This window comes from Salmo salar, chromosome 09 (assembly GCF_965601325.2).
Source record: "Salmo salar chromosome 09, fSalSal1, whole genome shotgun sequence".
In the NCBI taxonomy this organism is placed as follows: domain Eukaryota; kingdom Metazoa; phylum Chordata; class Actinopteri; order Salmoniformes; family Salmonidae; genus Salmo; species Salmo salar.
In genome coordinates, this window is record NC_138299.1 from 50732160 (window position 1) to 50755940 (window position 23781).

Below are 23781 nucleotides of genomic sequence, written 5' to 3' on the forward strand. Positions count from 1 at the left end.
GTTAATACTGATATAAACACACTAGTAATGTCCTGGGGTTAATACTGATATATATACACACTAGTAATGTACTGGGGTTAATACTGATATATACACACTGGTCCTGTACTGGGGTTAAAACTGATATATATACACACTAGTACTGTACTGGGGTTAATACTGATATATACATACACTAGTAATATACTGGGGTTAATACTGATATATACACACTAGTACTGTACTGGGGTTAATACTGATATATATACACACTAGTAATGTACTGGGGTTAATACTGATATATATACACACTAGTACTGTACTGGGGTTAATACTGATATATACACACTAGTACATTACTGGGGTTAATACTGAAATATACACACTAGTACTGTACTGGGGTTAATACTGATATATATACACTGGTACTGGGTTAATACTGATATATACACACTGGTACTGGGTTAATACTGATATAAACACACTAGTAATGTCCTGGGGTTAATACTGATATATATACACACTAGTACTGTACTGGGGTTAATACTGATATATATACACACTGGTACTGTACTGGGGTTAAAACTGATATATATACACACTAGTACTGTACTGGGGTTAATACTGATATATACACACACTAGTAATATACTGGGGTTAATACTGATATATACACACTAGTACTGTACTGGGGTTAATACTGATATATATACACACTAGTAATGTACTGGGGTTAATACTGATATATATACACACTAGTACTGTACTGGGGTTAATACTGATATATATACACGAGTACTGTACTGGGGTTAACACAGATATATACACACCGGTACTGTACTGGGGTTAATACTGATATATACACACTAGTACTGTACTGGGGTTAATACTGATATATACACACTAGTACTGTACTGGGGTTAATACTGATATATATACACACTAGTACTGTACTGGGGTTAATACTGATATATATATACACTGGTACAGGGTTAATACTCATATATACGCACTGGTACTGGGTTAATACTGATATATATACACACTAGTAATGTACTGGGGTTAATACTGATATATACACACTAGTACTGTACTGGGGTTAATACTGATATATACACACAAGTACTGTACTGGGGTTAATACTGATATATATACACTGGTACTGGGTTAAAACTGATATATACACACTGGTACTGGGTTAATACTGATATATATACACACTAGTAATGTACTGGGTTTAATACTGATATATACACACTAGTACTGTACTGGGGTTAATACTGATATATACACACTAGTACTGTACTGGGGTTAATACTGATATATACACACTAGTACTGTACTGGGGTTAATACTGATATATACACACTGGTACTTCACTGGGGTTAATACTGATATATACACACTAGTACTGTACTGGGGTTAATACTGATATATACACACTAGTACTGTACTGGGTTTAATACTGATATATATACACTGGTACTGGGTTAATACTGATATATACACACTAGTACTGGTTTAATACTGATATATATACACACTAGTAATGTACTGGGGTTAATACTGATATATACACACTAGTACTGTACTGGGGTTAATACTGATATATACACACTGGTACTGTACTGGGGTTAATACTGATATATACACACTAGTAATGTACTGGGGTTAATACTGATATATACACACTGGTACTGTACAGGGGTTAATACTGATATATACACACTAGTACTGTACTGGGGTTAATACTGATATATATACACACTAGTACTGTACTGGGGTTAATACTGATATATATATACACTGGTACTGGGTTAATACTGATATATACGCACTGGTACTGGGTTAATACTGATATATATACACACTAGTAATGTACTGGGTTAATACTGATATATATACACACTAGTACTGTACTGGGGTTAATACTGATATATATACACACTAGTACTGTACTGGGGTTAATACAGATATATACACCGGTACTGTTCTGGGGTTAATACTGATATATACACACTAGTACTGGGTTAATACTGATTATATACACACTGGTACTGGGTTAATACTGATGTATATACACACTAGTAATGTACTGGGGTTAATACTGATATATACACTCTAGTACTGTACTGGGGTTAATACTGATATATACACAAAAGTACTGTACTGGGGTTAATACTGATATACACACACTGGGACCTACTGGGGTTAATATTGATATATACACACTAGTACTGTACTGGGGTTAATACTGATATATATACACTGGTACTGGGTTAATACTGATATATACACACTGGTACTGGGTTAATACTGATATATATACACACTAGTAATGTACTGGGTTAATACTGATATATACACACTAGTACTGTACTGGGGTTAATACTGATATATACACACAAGTACTGTACTGGGGTTAATACTGATATATATACACTGGTACTGGGTTAAAACTGATATATACACACTGGTACTGGGTTAATACTGATATATATACACACTAGTAATGTACTGGGTTTAATACTGATATATACACACTAGTACTGTACTGGGGTTAATACTGATATATACACACTAGTACTGTACTGGGGTTAATACTGATATATACACACTAGTACTGTACTGGGGTTAATACTGATATATACACACTGGTACTTCACTGGGGTTAATACTGATATATACACACTAGTACTGTACTGGGGTTAATACTGATATATACACACTAGTACTGTACTGGGTTTAATACTGATATATATACACTGGTACTGGGTTAATACTGATATATACACACTAGTACTGGTTTAATACTGATATATATACACACTAGTAATGTACTGGGGTTAATACTGATATATACACACTAGTACTGTACTGGGGTTAATACTGATATATACACACTGGTACTGTACTGGGGTTAATACTGATATATACACACTAGTAATGTACTGGGGTTAATACTGATATATACACACTGGTACTGTACAGGGGTTAATACTGATATATACACACTAGTACTGTACTGGGGTTAATACTGATATATATACACACTAGTACTGTACTGGGGTTAATACTGATATATATATACACTGGTACTGGGTTAATACTGATATATACGCACTGGTACTGGGTTAATACTGATATATATACACACTAGTAATGTACTGGGTTAATACTGATATATATACACACTAGTACTGTACTGGGGTTAATACTGATATATATACACACTAGTACTGTACTGGGGTTAATACAGATATATACACCGGTACTGTTCTGGGGTTAATACTGATATATACACACTAGTACTGGGTTAATACTGATTATATACACACTGGTACTGGGTTAATACTGATGTATATACACACTAGTAATGTACTGGGGTTAATACTGATATATACACTCTAGTACTGTACTGGGGTTAATACTGATATATACACAAAAGTACTGTACTGGGGTTAATACTGATATACACACACTGGGACCTACTGGGGTTAATACTGATATATACACACTAGTACTGTACTGGGGTTAATACTGATATATATACACTGGTACTGGGTTAATACTGATATATACACACTGGTACTGGGTTAATACTGATATATATACACACTAGTAATGTACTGGGGTTAACACTGATATATACACACTAGTACTGTACTGGGGTTAATACTGATATATACACACTAGTACTGTACTGGGGTTAATACTGATATATATACACTGCTACTGTACTGGGGTTAATACAGATATATACACACTAGTACTGAGTTAATACTGATATATACACACTGGTACTGGGTTAATACTGATGTATATACACACTAGTAATGTACTGGGGTTAATACTGATATATACACTCTAGTACTGTAATGGGGTTAATACTGATATATACACACGAGTACTGTACTGGGGTTAATACTGATATATACACAATGGTACCTACTGGGGTTAATACTGATATATACACACTAGTACTGTACTGGGGTTAATACTGATATATACACACTAGTACTGTACTGGGTTTAATACTGATATATATACACTGGTACTGGGTTAATACTGATATATACACACTGGTAGTGGTTTAATACTGATATATATACACACTAGTAATGTACTGGGGTTAATACTGATATATACACACTAGTACTGTACTAGGGTTAATACTGATATATACACACTGGTACTGTACTGGGGTTAATACTGATATATACACACTAGTAATGTACTGGGGTTAATACTGATATATATACACACTAGTACTGTACTGGGGTTAATACTGATATATACACACTAGTAGTGTACTGGGGTTAATACTGATATATATATATATATATATACACGAGAACTGTACTGGGGTTAATAGAGATATATACACACCGTTACTGTATTGGGGTTAATACTGATATATACACACTAGTACTGTACTGGGGTTAATACTGATATATACACACTAGTACTGTACTGGGGTTAATACTGATATATATACACTGGTACTGGGTTAATACTGATATATACGCACTGGTACTGGGTTAATACTGATATATATACACACTAGTAATGTACTGGGTTTAATACTGATATATACACACTAGTACTGTACTGGGGTTAATACTGATATATATACACACTAGTACTGTACTGGGGTTAATACTGATATATACACACTAGTACTGTACTGGGGTTAATACTGATATATATATATACACTAGTACTGTACTGGGGTTAATAGAGATATATACACACCGGTACTGTATTGGGGTTAATACTGATATATACACACTAGTACTGTACTGGGGTTAATACTGATATATACACACTAGTACTGTACTGGGGTTAATACTGATATATATATACACTGGTACTGGGTTAATACTGATATATACGCACTGGTACTGGGTTAATACTGATATATATACACACTAGTAATGTACTGGGTTTAATACTGATATATACACACTAGTACTGTACTGGGGTTAATACTGATATATACACACTAGTACTGTACTGGGGTTAATACTGATATATACACACACTTGTACTGTACTGGGGTTAATACTGATATATATACACACTAGTACTGTACTGGGGTTAATACTGATATATACACACTAGTACTTTACTGGGGTTAATACTGATATATATACACTAGTACTGTACTGGGGTTAATACAGATATATACACACCGGTACTGTACTGGGGTTAATACTGATGTATACACACTAGTACTGGGTTAATACTGATATATACACACTGGTACTGGGTTAATACTGATGTATATACATACTAGTAATGTACTGGGGTTAATACTGATATATACACTCTAGTACTATACTGGGGTTAATACTGATATATACACACTAGTACTGTACTGGGGTTAATACTGATATATACACACTGGTACCTACTGGGGTTAAAACTGATATATACACACTAGTACTGTACTGGGGTTAATACTGATATATACACACTAGTACTGTACTGGGTTTAATACTGATATATATACACTGGTACTGGGTTAATACTGATATATACACACTGGTACTGGTTTAATACTGATATATATACACACTAGTACTGTACTGGGGTTAATACTGATATATACACACTAGTACTGTACTGGGGTTAATACTGATATATACACACTAGTACTGTACTGGGGTTAATACTGATATATACAAACTAGTACTGTACTGGGGTTAATACTGATATATACACACTAGTACTGTACTGGGGTTAATACTGATATATACACACTAGTACTGTACTGGGGTTAATACTGATATATAAACACACTAGTACTGTACTGGGGTTAATACTGATATTTATACACACTAGTACTGTACTGGGGTTAATACTGATATATACACACTAGTACTGTACTGGGGTTAATACTGATATATATATACACTGGTACTGGGTTAATACTGATATATACACACTGGTACTGGGTTAATACTGATATATATACACACTAGTAATGTACTGGGGTTAATACTGATATATACACACTAGTACTGTACTGGGGTTAATACTGATATATACACACTGGTACTGTACTGGGGTTAATACTGATATATACACACTAGTACTGTACTGGGGTTAATACTGATATATACACACACTAGTACTGTACTGGGGTTAATACTGATATATATACACACTAGTACTGTACTGGGGTTAATACTGATATATACACACTAGTACTGTACTGGGGTTAATACTGATATATACACCGGTACTGTACTGGGGTTAATACAGATATATACACCGGTACTGTTCTGGGGTTAATACTGATATATACACACTAGTACTGGGTTAATACTGATTATATACACACTGGTACTGGGTTAATACTGATGTATATACACACTAGTAATGTACTGGGGTTAATACTAATATATACACTCTAGTACTGTACTGGGGTAAATACTGATATATACACACTAGTACTGTACTGGGGTTAATACTGATATACACACACTGGTACCTACTGGGGTTAATACTGATATATACACACTAGTACTGTACTGGGTTTAATACTGATATATATACACTGGTACTGGGTTAATACTGATATATGCACACTGGTACTGGGTTAATACTGATGTATATACATACTAGTAATGTACTGGGGTTAATACTGATATATACACTCTAGTACTGTACTGGGGTTAATACTGATATATACACACGAGTACTGTACTGGGGTTAATACTGATAGATACACACTGGTACCTACTGGGGTTAATACTGATATATACACACTAGTACTGTACTGGGGTTAATACTGATATATATATATATACACTGGTACTGGGTTAATACTGATATATACGCACTGGTACTGGGTTAATACTGATATATATACACACTACTAATGTACTGGGGTTAATACTGATATATACACACTAGTACTGTACTGGGGTTAATACTGATATATACACACTAGTACTGTACTGGGGTTAATACTGATATATATATACACTGGTACTGGGTTAATACTGATATATACACACTGGTACTGGGTTAATACTGATATATATACACACTAGTAATGTACTGGGTTAACACTGATATATACACACTAGTACTGTACTGGGGTTAATACTGATATATACACACTAGTACTGTACTGGGGTTAATACTGATATATACACACTAGTACTGTACTGGGGTTAATACTGATATATACACACTAGTACTGTACTGGGGTTAATACTGATATATACACACACTAGTACTGTACTGGGGTTAATACTGATATATATACACACTTGTACTGTACTGGGGTTAATAGTGATATATACACACTAGTACTGTACTGGGGTTAATACTGATATATATATACACACTAGTACTTACTGGGGTTAATACAGATATATACACAACGGTACTGTACTGGGGTTAATACTGATGTATACACACTAGTACTGGGTTAATACTGATATATACACACTGGTACTGGGTTAATACTGATGTATATACACACTAGTAATGTACTGGGGTTAATACTGATATATACACTCTAGTACTGTACTGGGGTTAATACTGATATATACACACTAGTACTGTACTGGGGTTAATACTGATATATACACACTGGTACCTACTGGGGTTAATACTGATATATACACATTAATACTGTACTGGGGTTAATACTGATATATACACACTAGTACTGTACTGGGTTTAATACTGATATATATACACTGGTACTGGGTTAATACTGATATATACACACTAGTACTGGTTTAATACTGATATATATACACACTAGTAATGTACTGGGGTTAATACTGATATATACACACTAGTACTGTACTGGGGTTAATACTGATATATACACACTGGTACTGTACTGGGGTTAATACTGATATATACACACTAGTAATGTACTGGGGTTAATACTGATATATACACACTGGTACTGTACTGGGGTTAATACTGATATATACACACTAGTACTGTACTGGGGTTAATACTGATATATATATACACTGGTACTGGGTTAATACTGATATATACGCACTGGTACTGGGTTAATACTGATATATATACACACTAGTAATGTACTGGGTTAATACTGATATATATACACACTAGTACTGTACTGGGGTTAATACTGATATATACACACTAGTACTGTACTGGGGTTAATACTGATATATACACACTAGTACTGTACTGGGGTTAATACTGATATATATACACTGGTACTGGGTTTAATACTGATATATACACACTGGTACTGGGTTAATACTGATATATACACACTGGTACTGGGTTAATACTGATATATATACACACTAGTAATGTACTGGGGTTAATACTGGTATATACACACTAGTACTGTACCGGGGTTAATACTGATATATACACACTAGTACTGTACTGGGGTTAATACTGATATATACACACTAGTAATGTACTGGGGTTAATACTGATATATACACACTAGTACTGTACTGGGGTTAATAATGATATATACACACACTTGTACTGTACTGGGGTTAATACTGATATATATACACACTAGTACTGTACTGGGGTTAATACTGATATATACACACTAGTACTTTACTGGGGTTAATACTGATATATATACACTAGTACTGTACTGGGGTTAATACAGATATATACACACCGGTACTGTACTGGGGTTAATACTGATGTATACACACTAGTACTGGGTTAATACTGATATATACACACTGGTACTGGGTTAATACTGATGTATATACATACTAGTAATGTACTGGGGTTAATACTGATATATACACTCTAGTACTGTACTGGGGTTAATACTGATATATACACACTAGTACTGTACTGGGGTTAATACTGATATATACACACTGGTACCTACTGGGGTTAAAACTGATATATACACACTAGTACTGTACTGGGGTTAATACTGATATATACACACTAGTACTGTACTGGGTTTAATACTGATATATATACACTGGTACTGGGTTAATACTGATATATACACACTGGTACTGGTTTAATACTGATATATATACACACTAGTACTGTACTGGGGTTAATACTGATATATACACACTAGTACTGTACTGGGGTTAATACTGATATATACACACTAGTACTGTACTGGGGTTAATACTGATATATACACACTAGTACTGTACTGGGGTTAATACTGATATATACACACTAGTACTGTACTGGGGTTAATACTGATATATACACACTAGTACTGTACTGGGGTTAATACTGATATATAAACACACTAGTACTGTACTGGGGTTAATACTGATATTTATACACACTAGTACTGTACTGGGGTTAATACTGATATATACACACTAGTACTGTACTGGGGTTAATACTGATATATATATACACTGGTACTGGGTTAATACTGATATATACACACTGGTACTGGGTTAATACTGATATATATACACACTAGTAATGTACTGGGGTTAATACTGATATATACACACTAGTACTGTACTGGGGTTAATACTGATATATACACACTGGTACTGTACTGGGGTTAATACTGATATATACACACTAGTACTGTACTGGGGTTAATACTGATATATACACACACTAGTACTGTACTGGGGTTAATACTGATATATATACACACTAGTACTGTACTGGGGTTAATACTGATATATACACACTAGTACTGTACTGGGGTTAATACTGATATATACACCGGTACTGTACTGGGGTTAATACAGATATATACACCGGTACTGTTCTGGGGTTAATACTGATATATACACACTAGTACTGGGTTAATACTGATTATATACACACTGGTACTGGGTTAATACTGATGTATATACACACTAGTAATGTACTGGGGTTAATACTAATATATACACTCTAGTACTGTACTGGGGTAAATACTGATATATACACACTAGTACTGTACTGGGGTTAATACTGATATACACACACTGGTACCTACTGGGGTTAATACTGATATATACACACTAGTACTGTACTGGGTTTAATACTGATATATATACACTGGTACTGGGTTAATACTGATATATGCACACTGGTACTGGGTTAATACTGATGTATATACATACTAGTAATGTACTGGGGTTAATACTGATATATACACTCTAGTACTGTACTGGGGTTAATACTGATATATACACACGAGTACTGTACTGGGGTTAATACTGATAGATACACACTGGTACCTACTGGGGTTAATACTGATATATACACACTAGTACTGTACTGGGGTTAATACTGATATATACACACTAGTACTGTACTGGGTTTAATACTGATATATATACACTGGTACTGGGTTAATACTGATATATACACACTGGTAGTGGTTTAATACTGATATATATACACACTAGTAATGTACTGGGGTTAATACTGATATATACACACTAGTACTGTACTAGGGTTAATACTGATATATACACACTGGTACTGTACTGGGGTTAATACTGATATATACACACTAGTAATGTACTGGGGTTATTACTGATATATATACACACTAGTACTGTACTGGGGTTAATACTGATATATACACACTAGTACTGTACTGGGGTTAATACTGATATATATATATACACGAGTACTGTACTGGGGTTAATAGAGATATATACACACAGGTACTGTATTGGGGTTAATACTGATATATACACACTAGTACTGTACTGGGGTTAATACTGATATATACACACTAGTACTGTACTGGGGTAAATACTGATATATATACACTGGTACTGGGTTAATACTGATATATACGCACTGGTACTGGGTTAATACTGATATATATACACACTAGTAATGTACTGGGTTTAATACTGATATATACACACTAGTACTGTACTGGGGTTAATACTGATATATACACACTAGTACTGTACTGGGGTTAATACTGATATATACACACTAGTACTGTACTGGGGTTAATAGAGATATATACACACCGGTACTGTATTGGGGTTAATACTGATATATACACACTAGTACTGTACTGGGGTTAATACTGATATATACACACTAGTACTGTACTGGGGTAAATACTGATATATATACACTGGTACTGGGTTAATACTGATATATACGCACTGGTACTGGGTTAATACTGATATATATACACACTAGTAATGTACTGGGTTTAATACTGATATATACACACTAGTACTGTACTGGGGTTAATACTGATATATACACACTAGTACTGTACTGGGGTTAATACTGATATATACACACTAGTACTGTACTGGGGTTAATACTGATATATACACACTAGTACTGTACTGGGTTAATACTGATATATATACACACTAGTACTGTACTGGGTTTAATACTGATATATACACACTAGTACTGTACTGGGTTAATACTGATATATATACACACTAGTACTGTACTGGGGTTAATACTGATATATACACACTAGTACTGTACTGGGGTTAATACTGATATATATATATACACTGGTACTGGGTTAATACTGATATATACGCACTGGTACTGGGTTAATACTAATATATATACACACTACTAATGTACTGGGATTAATACTGATATACACACACTAGTACTCTACTGGGGTTAATACTGATATATATACACACTAGTACTGTACTGGGGTTAATACTGATATATACACACTAGTACTGTACTGGGGTTAATACTGATATATACACACTAGTACTGTACTGGGGATAATACTGATATATATACACACTAGTACTGTACTGGGGTTAATACTGATATATACACACTAGTACTGTACTGGGGTTAATACTGATATATATACACTAGTACTGTACTGGGGTTAATACAGATATATACACCGGTACTGTACTGGGGTTAATACAGATATATACACCGGTACTGTACTGGGGTTAATACTGATTATATACACACTGGTACTGGGTTAATACTGATGTATATACACACTAGTAATGTACTGGGGTTAATACTGATATATACACTCTAGTACTGTACTGGGGTTAATATTGATATATACACACTAGTACTGTACTGGGGTTAATACTGATATACACACACTGGTACCTACTGGGGTTAATACTGATATATACACACTAGTACTGTACTGGGTTTAATACTGATATATATACACTGGTACTGGGTTAATACTGATATATGCACACTGGTACTGGTTTAATACTGATATATATACACACTAGTAATGTACTGGGGTTAATACTGATATATACACACTAGTACTGTACTGGGTTTAATACTGATATATACACACTGGTACTGTACTGGGGTTAATACTGATATATACCCACTACTAATGTACTGGGGTTAATACTGATATATACACACTAGTACTGTACTGGGGTTAATACTGATATATACACACTAGTACTGTACTGGGGTTAATACTGATATATATACACTGGTACTGTACTGGGGTTAATACTGATATATACACACTAGTACTGGGTTAATACTGATTATATACACACTGGTACTGGGTTAATACTGATAGATATACACACTAGTAATGTACTGGGGTTAATACTGATATATACACTCTAGTACTGTACTGGGGTTAATACTGATATATACACACTAGTACTGTACTGGGGTTAATACTGATATATACACACTGGTACTGTACTGGGGTTAATACTGATATATACACACTAGTACTGTACTGGGGTTAATACTGATATATACACACTAGTACTGTACTGGGGTTAATACAGATATATACACACCGGTACTGTACTGGGGTTAATACTGATATATACACACTAGTACTGTACTGGGGTTAATACTGATATATACACACTAGTACTGTACTGGGGTTAATACTGATATATATACACTGGTACTGGGTTAATACTGATATATACGCACTGGTACTGGGTTAATACTGATATATATACACACTAGTAATGTACTGGGGTTAATACTGATATATACACACTAGTACTGTACTGGGGTTAATACTGATATATACACACTAGTACTGTACTGGGGTTAATACTGATATATACACACTAGTACTGTACTGGGGTTAATACTGATATATACACACTAGTACTGTACTGGGTTAATACTGATATATATACACACTAGTACTGTACTGGGGTTAATACTGATATATACACACTAGTACTGTACTGGGTTAATACTGATATATATACACACTAGTACTGTACTGGGGTTAATACTGATATATACACACTAGTACTGTACTGGGGTTAATACTGATATATATATACACTGGTACTGGGTTAATACTGATATATACGCACTGGTACTGGGTTAATACTGATATATATACACACTAGTAATGTACTGGGGTTAATACTGATATATACACACTAGTACTGTACTGGGGTTAATACTGATATATACACACTGGTACTGTACTGGGGTTAATACTGATATATACACACTAGTAATTTACTGGGGTTAATACTGATATATACACACTAGTAATTTACTGGGGTTAATACTAATATATACACACTAGTACTGTACTGGGGTTAATACTGATATATACACACTAGTACTGTACTGGGGTTAATACTGATATATATACACTGGTACTGGGTTAATACTGATATATACACACTGGTACTGGGTAAATACTGATATATATACACACTAGTAATGTACTGGGGTTAATACTGATATATACACACTAGTACTGTACTGGGGTTAATACTGATATATACACACTGTTACTGTACTGGGGTTAATACTGATATATACACACTAGTACTGTACTGGGGTTAATACTGATATATACACACACTAGTACTGTACTGGGGTTAATACTGATATATATACACACTAGTACTGTACTGGGGTTAATACAGATATATACACACCGGTACTGTACTGGGGTTAATACTGATATATACACACTAGTACTGTACTGGGGTTAATACTGATATATACACACTAGTACTGTACTGGGGTTAATACTGATATATATACACTGGTACTGGGTTAATACTGATATATACTCACTGGTACTGGGTTAATACTGATATATATACACACTAGTAATGTACTGGGGTTAATACTGATATATACACACTAGTACTGTACTGGGGTTAATACTGATATATACACACTAGTACTGTACTGGGGTTAATAGTGATATATACACACTAGTACTGTACTGGGGTTAATACTGATATATACACACTAGTACTGTACTGGCTTAATACTGATATATATACACACTAGCACTGTACTGGGGTTAATACTGATATATACACACTAGTACTGTACTGGGTTAATACTGATATATATACACACTAGTACTGTACTGGGGTTAATACTGATATATACACACTAGTACTGTACTGGGGTTAATACTGATATATATATACACTGGTACTGGGTTAATACTGATATATACGCACTGGTACTGGGTTAATACTGATATATATACACACTACTAATGTACTGGGGTTAATACTGATATATACACACTAGTACTGTACTGGGGTTAATACTGATATATACACACTAGTACTGTACTGGGGTTAATACTGATATATATACACTGGTACTGGGTTAATACTGATATATACACACTGGTACTGGGTTAATACTGATATATATACACACTAGTAATGTACTGGGGTTAACACTGATATATACACACTAGTACTGTACTGGGGTTAATACTGATATATACACACTAGTACTGTACTGGGGTTAATACTGATATACACACACTGGTACCTACTGGGGTTAATACTGATATATACACACTAGTACTGTACTGGGTTTAATACTGATATATATACACTGGTACTGGGTTAATACTGATATATACACACTGGTACTGGGTTAATACTGATATATATACACACTAGTAATGTACTGGGGTTAACACTGATATATACACACTAGTACTGTACTGGGGTTAATACTGATATATACACACTAGTACTGTACTGGGGTTAATACTGATATATACACACTAGTACTGTACTGGGGTTAATACTGATATATACACACTAGTACTGTACTGGGGTTAATACTGATAAATATATATACACACTAGTACTGTACTGGGGTTAATACTGATATATACACACTAGTACTGTACTGGGGTTAATACTGATATATATATATACACTGGTACTGGGTTAATACTGATATATACACACTGGTACTGGGTTAATACTAATATATATACACACTAGTAATGTACTGGGGTTATTACTGATATATACACACTAGTACTGTACTGGGGTTAATACTGATATATACACACTGGTACTGTACTGGGGTTAATACTGATATATACACACTAGTACTGTACTGGGGTTAATACTGATATATACACACACTAGTACTGTACTGGGGTTAATACTGATATATATACACACTAGTACTGTACTGGGGTTAATACTGATATATACACACTAGTACTGTACTGGGGTTAATACTGATATATACACACTAGTACTGTACTGGGGTTAATACTGATACATATACACTAGTACTGTACTGGGGTTAATACAGATATATACACACCGGTACTGTACTGGGGTTAATACTGATATATACACACTAGTACTGGGTTAATACTGATTATATACACACTGGTACTGGGTTAATACTGATAGATATACACACTAGTAATGTACTGGGGTTAATACTGATATATACACTCTAGTACTGTACTGGGGTTAATACTGATATATACACACTAGTACTGTACTGGGGTTAATACTGATATATACACACTGGTACTGTACTGGGGTTAATACTGATATATACACACTAGTACTGTACTGGGGTTAATACTGATATATACACACTAGTACTGTACTGGGTTTAATACTGATATATATACACTGGTACTGGGTTAATACTGATATATACACACTGGTACTGGTTTAATACTGATATATATACACACTAGTAATGTACTGGGGTTAATACTGATATATACATATTAGTACTGTACTGGGGTTAATACTGATATATACACACTAGTACTGTACTGGGGTTAATACTGATATATACACACTAGTACTGTACTGGGGTTAATACTGATATATACACACTAGTACTGTACTGGTGTTAATACTGATATATACACACACTAGTACTGTACTGGGGTTAATACTGATATATATACACACTAGTACTGTACTGGGGTTAATACTGATATATACACACTAGTACTGTACTGGGGTTAATACTGATATATATATATACACTGGTACTGGGTTAATACTGATATATATACACACTAGTAATGTACTGGGGTTAATACTGATATATACACACTAGTACTGTACTGGGGTTAATACTGATATATACACACTGGTACTGTACTGGGGTTAATACTGATATATACACACTAGTACTGTACTGGGGTTAATACTGATATATACACACACTAGTACTGTACTGGGGTTAATACTGATATATATACACACTAGTACTGTACTGGGGTTAATACTGATATATACACACTAGTACTGTACTGGGGTTAATACTGATATATACACACTAGTACTGTACTGGGGTTAATACTGATATATATACACTAGTACTGTACTGGGGTTAATACAGATATATACACAACTACAGTACCTTCGGAAAGTATTCATACCCCTTGACTTTTTGCAAATGTTCTTGTGTTACAGCCAAAAATTAAAACAGATTTCTCACCTGTCTACACACAATACCCCATAATCATCTACATAAGTATTCACACCAGTCAATACATGTTAGAAATCACCTGTCAGCGATTACAGCTGTGAGTCTTTCTGGGTAAATCTCTAAGAGATTTTCACACCTGGATTGTACAATATTTGCACATGATTCTTTTGTAAAAGATCTGTCAAGTTGGTTGTTAATCCATGCCACAAAGCCATTTTCAAGTCCAAACTGTAACTAGGCCACTCAGGAACATTCAATTCAGTATATATTTGACCTTGTGTTTTAGGTTATTGTCCTGCTGAAAGGTGAATTTGTCTCCCAGTTTCTGTTGGAAAGCAGACTGAGCCAGGTTTACCTCTAGACCTATACCTGTGCTTAGCTCTATTCCATTTCTTTTTATCCTAAAAAACCTCCCCAGTTTTTAACAATAACAAGCATACACATAACATGATGCAGACACCACCATGCTTGAAAATATGAAAAGTGGTATTCAGTGATGTGTTGGATTTGCCCCAAACATAACATTTTGTATTCAGGACATAAAGTGAATTTCTTCGCCATATTTTTTCCAGTTTTACTTTAGTGCCTTGTTGCAAACAGGATGCATGTTTTGGAATATTTTGTATCTGTACAGGCTTCCTTCTTTTCACTCTGTCAATTAGGTTAGTATTGTGGAGTAACTACAATGTTGTTGATCCATCCTCAGTTTTCTCCTATCACAGCCATTAAACTCTGTGACTGTTTTAAAGTCACCATTGGCCTCATGTTGAAATCTCTGAGCAGTTTCCTTCCTCTCCGGCAATTGAGTTAGGAAGGACACCTGTATCTTTGTAGTGACTGGGTGTTTTGATACACCATCCAAAGTGTAATTAATAACTTCAACGTGCTCAAAGGGATATTCAATGTCTGCTTTTTTATTTTTACCCTTCTACCAATAGGTGCACTTCTTTGCGAGGCATTGGAAAACCTCCCTGGTCTTTGTGGTTGAAAGTCACTGCTCGACTGAGGGACATTACAGATAATTGTATGTGTGGGGTACAGAGATGAAGTAGTGATTAAAAAATCATGATAAACACTATTATTCCACACAGAGTGAGTCCATGCAACTTATTATGTGACTTGTTAGGCAAATATTTTCTCCTGAACGTATTTAGGCTTGACTTAACAAAAGGGTTGAATATTTATTGACTCAAGACATTTCAGCTTTTCATTTTTAATTATTTTGTAAACATTTCTAAAAACCTAATTCAACTTTGACATTATGGGGTATTATGTTTAGGCCAGTGACGCAAACTCTCAATTTAATCAATTTAAATTCAGTAACAACAAAATATGGAAAAGGTCTAAGGGTATGAACACTTTCTGAAGACCAAACACCCAGACATACTGATATACAGTTGAAGTCGGAAGTATACATACACTTGGGTTGGAGTTATTAAAACTAGTTTTTCAACCACTCTACAAATTTCTTGTTAACAAACTAGAGTTTTGGCAAGTCAGTTAGGACATCTACTTTGTGCATGACACAAGTAATTTTTCCAACAATTGTTTACAGACAGATTATTTCACTTATAATTCACTGTATCACAATTCCAGTGGGTCAGAAGTTTACATACACTAAGTTGACTGTGCCTTTAAACAGCTTGGAAAATTCCAGAAAATTATGTCATGGCTTTAGAAACTTCTGATAGGCTAATTGACATCATTTGAGTCAATTGGAGGTGTACCTGTGGATGTATTTCAAGGCATACCTTCAAACTCAGTGCCTCTTTCCTTGACATCATGGGAAAATCAAAAGAAATCAGCCGAGACCTCAGAAAAAAAATTGGAGACCTCCACAAGTTTGGTTCATCCTTGGGAGCAAATTCCAAACGCCTGAAGGTACCACGTACATCTGTACAAACAATAGTACGCAAGTACAAACACCATGGGACCACGCAGCCGTCATACCGCTCAGGAAGGAGACACGTTCTGTCCTCCTAGAGATGAACGTACTTTGGCGCGAAAAGAACAACAGCAAAGGACCTTGTGAAGATGCTGGAGGAAACGGGTACAAAAATATCTATATCCACAGTAAAAAGAGTCCTATCTCAACATAACCTGAAAGGCCGCTCAGCAAGGAAGAAGCCACTGCTCCAAAACCGCCATAAAAAAAGCCAGACTACGGTTTGCAACTGCACATGGGGACAAAGATCGTACTTTTAGGAGAAATGTCCTCTGGTCTGATGAAACAAAAATAGAACTATTTGGCCATAATGACCATCGTTATGTTTGGAGGAAAACGGGGGACGCTTGCAAGCTGAAGAACATCATCCCAACCGTGAAGCACGGGGGTGGCAGCATCATGTTGTGGGGGTGCTTTGCTGCAGGAGGGACTGGTGCACTTCACAAAATAGATGGCTTCATGAGAAAGGAAAATTATGTGGATATTTTGAAGCAACATCTCAAGACATCAGTCAGGAAGTTAAAGCTTGGTCGCAAATGGGTCTTCCAAATGGACAATGACCCCAAGGATACTTCCAAAGTTGTGGCAAAATGGCTTAAGGACAACAAAGTCAAGGTATTGGAGTGACCATCACAAAGCCCTGAACTCAATCCTATAGAAAATGTGTGGGCAGAACTGAAAAGTGTGTGCGAGCAAGGAGGCCTAAAAACCTGACTCAGTTATACCAGCTCTGTCAGTAGGAATGGGACAAAATTCACCCAACTTATTGTGGGAAGCTTGTGGAAGGCTACCCGAAACGTTTGACCCAAGTTAAACAATTTAAAGGCAATGCTACCAAATACTGATTGAGTGTATGTAAACTTCTACCGAACTGGGAATGTGATGAAAGAAATAAAAGCTGAAATAAAGAATTCTCTCTACTATTATTCTGACATTTCACATTCTTAAAATAAAAGTGGTGATCCTAACTGACCTAAGACAGGGAATTTTTACTAGGATTAAATGTTAGGAATTGTGAAAAACTGAGTTTAAATGTATTTGGCTAAGGCGTATGTAAACTTCCGACTTCAACTGTATAGACCAGACCACCATGCTGATATATAGACCAGACCACCACGTGAAGGAGATGGGAGGAGATGGGAGGAGAGGGAGGAGGAGGAGAGAGTCTCTGTGCTGGATAGTTGCCCCCTCACCCAACATGGAGAACAGGCTTCAACACTGAACACAGACTGAGACAGACACTCCTACTGAACTCAAACACATACCAGGGAGAAGTGCTGCGCTGTAGCTCTGTGTGTTAGATGTGTACAGGCTTTCTTTGACCTTTTAGGTTAGCATTACAGGTTAGCATTACATGCCCATAGTGGATGATGTGTCTATAATGTCCAGGTTAGCATTACATGCCCTTAGTGGATGATGTGTCTATAATATCCAGGTTAGCATTACATGCCTATAGTGAATGATGTAGTAAATGAAATATATTGAATCTTTGGCCTATTTGACCTAGTGTATATGAAGACATGATCTCATATACGCACTAACTGTAAATCTCTCTGGATAAGAGTGTCTTCTAAATGACTAACTGTATAAATATATCCCCGGTGTTTGAGCTCTGGGGATCAGCGGGGCCACCGTAGGCCCTGGGTTACCTGTACACATATGTTCTGGGGCTTTCAGAGGGCGTCCACGCATTTGGCTGATACAGGTACGCCATCCTTTATGAACAGGGACAACAACATCACCCACAACAGTGAGACCTGGGGTGTATTCATTAGTGCACATCGTAGCATACCGCAGCAAAACGTTTCGTAACGGAAAAAATATTTTCAACAAAAACAAGAGTTTATTTTGGACAAATTCAGGTAGGTCCCGCCCTGTTTCGTTACGTTTGCTTCTGTTTGCTTCAATTTAGTTTCTAGTGAATACACCCCAGACAGCTAGGAGTCCAACCAGACAGCTAGGAGTCCAGCCAGACAGCTAGGAGACAGCTAGGAATCCAGCCAGACAGCTAGGAGACCAGCCAGACAGATAGGAGACAGCTAGGAGTCCAGCCAGACAGCTAGGAGTCCAGCCAGACAGCTAGGAGACAGCTAGGAGTCCAGCCAGACAGCTAGGAGTCCAGCCAGTCAGCTAGGAGTCTAGCCAGACAGCTAGGAGACAGCTAGGAGTCCAACCAGACAGCTAGGAGTCCAGCCAGACAGCTAGGAGACAGCTAGGAGTCCAGCCAGACAGCTAGAAGTCCAGCCAGACAGCTAGGAGACCAGCCAGACAGCTAGGAGTCCAGCCAGACAGCTAGGAGAGCTAGGAGTCCAGCCAGACAGCTAGGAGCTCAGCCAGACAGCTAGGAGCCCAGCCAGACAGCTAGGAGTCCAGCTAGACAGCTAGGAGCCCAGCCAGACAGCTAGGAGTCCAGCCAGACAGCTAGGAACCCAGCCAGACAGCTAGGAGTCCAGCCAGACAGCTAGGAGACAGCTAGGAGTCCAGCCAGACAGCTAGGAGTCCAGCCAGACAGCTAGGAGACAGCTAGGAGTCCAGCCAAACAGCTAGGAGTCCAGCTAGACAGCTAGGAGTCCAGCCAGACAGCTAGGAGTCCAGCTAGACAGCTAGGAGACAGCTAGGAGTCCAGCCAGACAGCTAGGAGTCCAGCCAGACACCTAGGAGCCCAGCCAGACAGCTAGGAGACAGCTAGGAGTCCAGCCAGACAGCTAGGAGCCCAGCCAGACAGCTAGGAGACAGCTAGGAGTCCAGCCAGACAGCTAGGAGTCCAGCCAGACAGCTAGGAGTCCAGCCAGACACCTAGGAGCCCAGCCAGACAGCTAGGAGACAGCTAGGAGCCCAGCCAGACAGCTAGGAGTCCAGCCAGACAGCTAGGAGTCCAGCCAGACAGCTAGGAGTCCAGCCAGACAGCTAGGAGCCCAGCCAGACAGCTAGGAGACAGCTAGGAGTCCAGCCAGACAGCTAGGAGTCCAGCCAGACAGCTAGGAGCCCAGCCAGACAGCTATGAGACAGCTAGGAGTCCAGCCAGACAGCTAGGAGTCCAGCCAGACAGCTAGGAGCCCAGCCAGACAGCTAGGAGACAGCTAGGAGTCCAGCCAGACAGCTAGGAGCCCAGCCAGACAGCTAGGAGTCCAGCCAGACAGCTAGGAGTCCAGCCAGACAGCTAGGAGCCCAGCCAGACAGCTAGGAGGCCAGCCAGACAGCTAGGAGTCCAGCCAGACAGCTAGGAGCCCAGCCAGACAGCTAGGAGACAGCTAGGAGTCCAGCCAGACAGCTAGGAGCCCAGCCAGACAGCTAGGACACAGCTAGGAGGCCAGCCAGACAGCTAGGAGCCCAGCCAGACAGCTAGGACACAGCTAGGAGGCCAGCCAGACAGATAGGAGTCCAGCCAGACAGCTAGGAGGCCAGCCAGACAGCTAGGAGGCCAGCCAGACAGCTAGGAGGCCAGCCAGACAGCTAGGAGGCCAGCCAGACAGCTAGGAGGCCAGCCAGACAGCTCCCGCATGGACTCACACACTACTGAACCCAGATCAGTCATAAAGAGGTATCATTGTACTCCTCCAAAAGCCTTTTCACACCGCATTGTCCTTAGCCCCAGGCTAAGACTGGCTCTGGGCTAGCTTATCCCGTAATCACACACACATTTATTAACTATGTACAAAGTTTTGCAGCTTTTGATGCACTGACTGTAAATAACTAACACCATTTACTTGAAAAGTCTCTTGTTGATTTCCCAAAAGGAGTTATTATGATACGTAGCCCCCACTAGTGCCCGGCTGACTCACCGACGGGTCTGAGGGCACGTCTGAGGGTTGCAGGTGCGGTTTGTGAGGGGGCGTGGCAGGGCGGTGCACAGGTAGTCTGGGTAGGCCTCGTTATCGATGGCACAGAACACCAGACGGGACTGGTAGCCTGGTGGAGGAAGGAAAAGGGGAACAGAAGGAGGAAAGTCAAGGAGGAGGAAGAAGAAGAAGAAGGACCAAGTCAAGATAGGTCAGAAACATCATGTAAGCAAAAAGACTCCAGTGACATTAGATTAAAGTAAGGTGACATTAGATTAAAGTAAGGTATTAGATTAAAGTAAAGTGACAGATTAAAGTAAAGTGACAGATTAAAGTAAGGTATAAGATTAAAGTAAAGTGACATTAGATTAAAGTAAAGTGACATTAGATTAAAGTAAGGTGACAGATTAAAGTAAAGTGACATTAGATTAAAGTAAAGTGACAGATTAAAGTAAGGTATTAGATTAAAGTAAAGTGACAGATTAAAGTAAGGTATTAGATTAAAGTAGAGTGACATTATATTAAAGTAAAGTGACATTAGATTAAAGTAAAGTGCCATTAGATTCAAGTAAAAAGGGACTAGGGTTGCAACATTTCAATACATTTCCCCAAAATCCTGCTTGGAAGATTCCGGAATTTCCTGCTTATTCCCTCCTGATTCCGGGATTGTTTCAAATGTAATTTCAGAAAAAATCTAGGAAGTTGGGGAAAGTAACCAAAATATTGCAACCCCAGAAGGACACGTACCTGATCCACACTCTCTGCTGCAGCTAGACCAGGAGCCGAAGCTCCAGTAATACCCCTCTCTGGAGCGACCGTTAGGGAGGTAGTACTCGTAATCTACTCCCTGGTTATGCTCCTGGATGATCAACTGAAGGGGGGGGGGGGGGGGGGGGGAGAGACAGAAATAGATCAAAACCTCTGCCTTTATTTCATTTAACCGAGTACAGAGACAGACAGACAGACAGACAGACAGACAGACAGACAGACAGACAGACAGACAGACAGACAGACAGACAGACAGACAGACAGACAGACAGACAGACAGACAGACAGACAGACAGACAGACAGACAGACAGACAGACAGACAGACAGACAGACAGACAGACAGACAGACAGACAGGTCATCAGAGGATATCTTGGGTCTTTTTCAACACTGGTATGTTTGATGAAAGATTACAGTTATTATCAGAAGGCCATCCTCTGGATATTTTTGATGACCGTAGGAGTTAGCAAGACAGCACAACAGACCAGGGATCAGACCACAACAGACCTGGGACCAGACTACAACAGACCTGGGATCAGACTACAACAGACCTGGGATCAGACTACAACAGACCACAACAGACCTGGGATCAGACTACAACAGACCTGGGACCAGACCACAACAGACCTGGGACCAG

At 37.6% G+C, this 23781-nt stretch overlaps 1 protein-coding gene across 2 annotated transcripts in view; it reads right to left on the bottom strand.

Annotated features, from left to right (window-relative positions):
* The window catches only part of LOC106611425 (papilin), a 207484-nt gene that overhangs the window by 148719 nt on the left and 34984 nt on the right, over positions 1 to 23781 (bottom strand). The window contains exons 10-12 of one of the 2 annotated variants that reach the window (XM_045723758.2): positions 23125 to 23248; positions 22381 to 22507; positions 20248 to 20313 (exon numbers count right to left, since the gene is read on the bottom strand). In XM_045723758.2, coding sequence (XP_045579714.1) covers positions 20248 to 20313; positions 22381 to 22507; positions 23125 to 23248 — 317 coding nt within the window. The remainder of the gene's footprint in view (positions 1 to 20247; positions 20314 to 22380; positions 22508 to 23124; positions 23249 to 23781) is intronic. The other variant, XM_045723759.2, reaches the window with a different exon arrangement.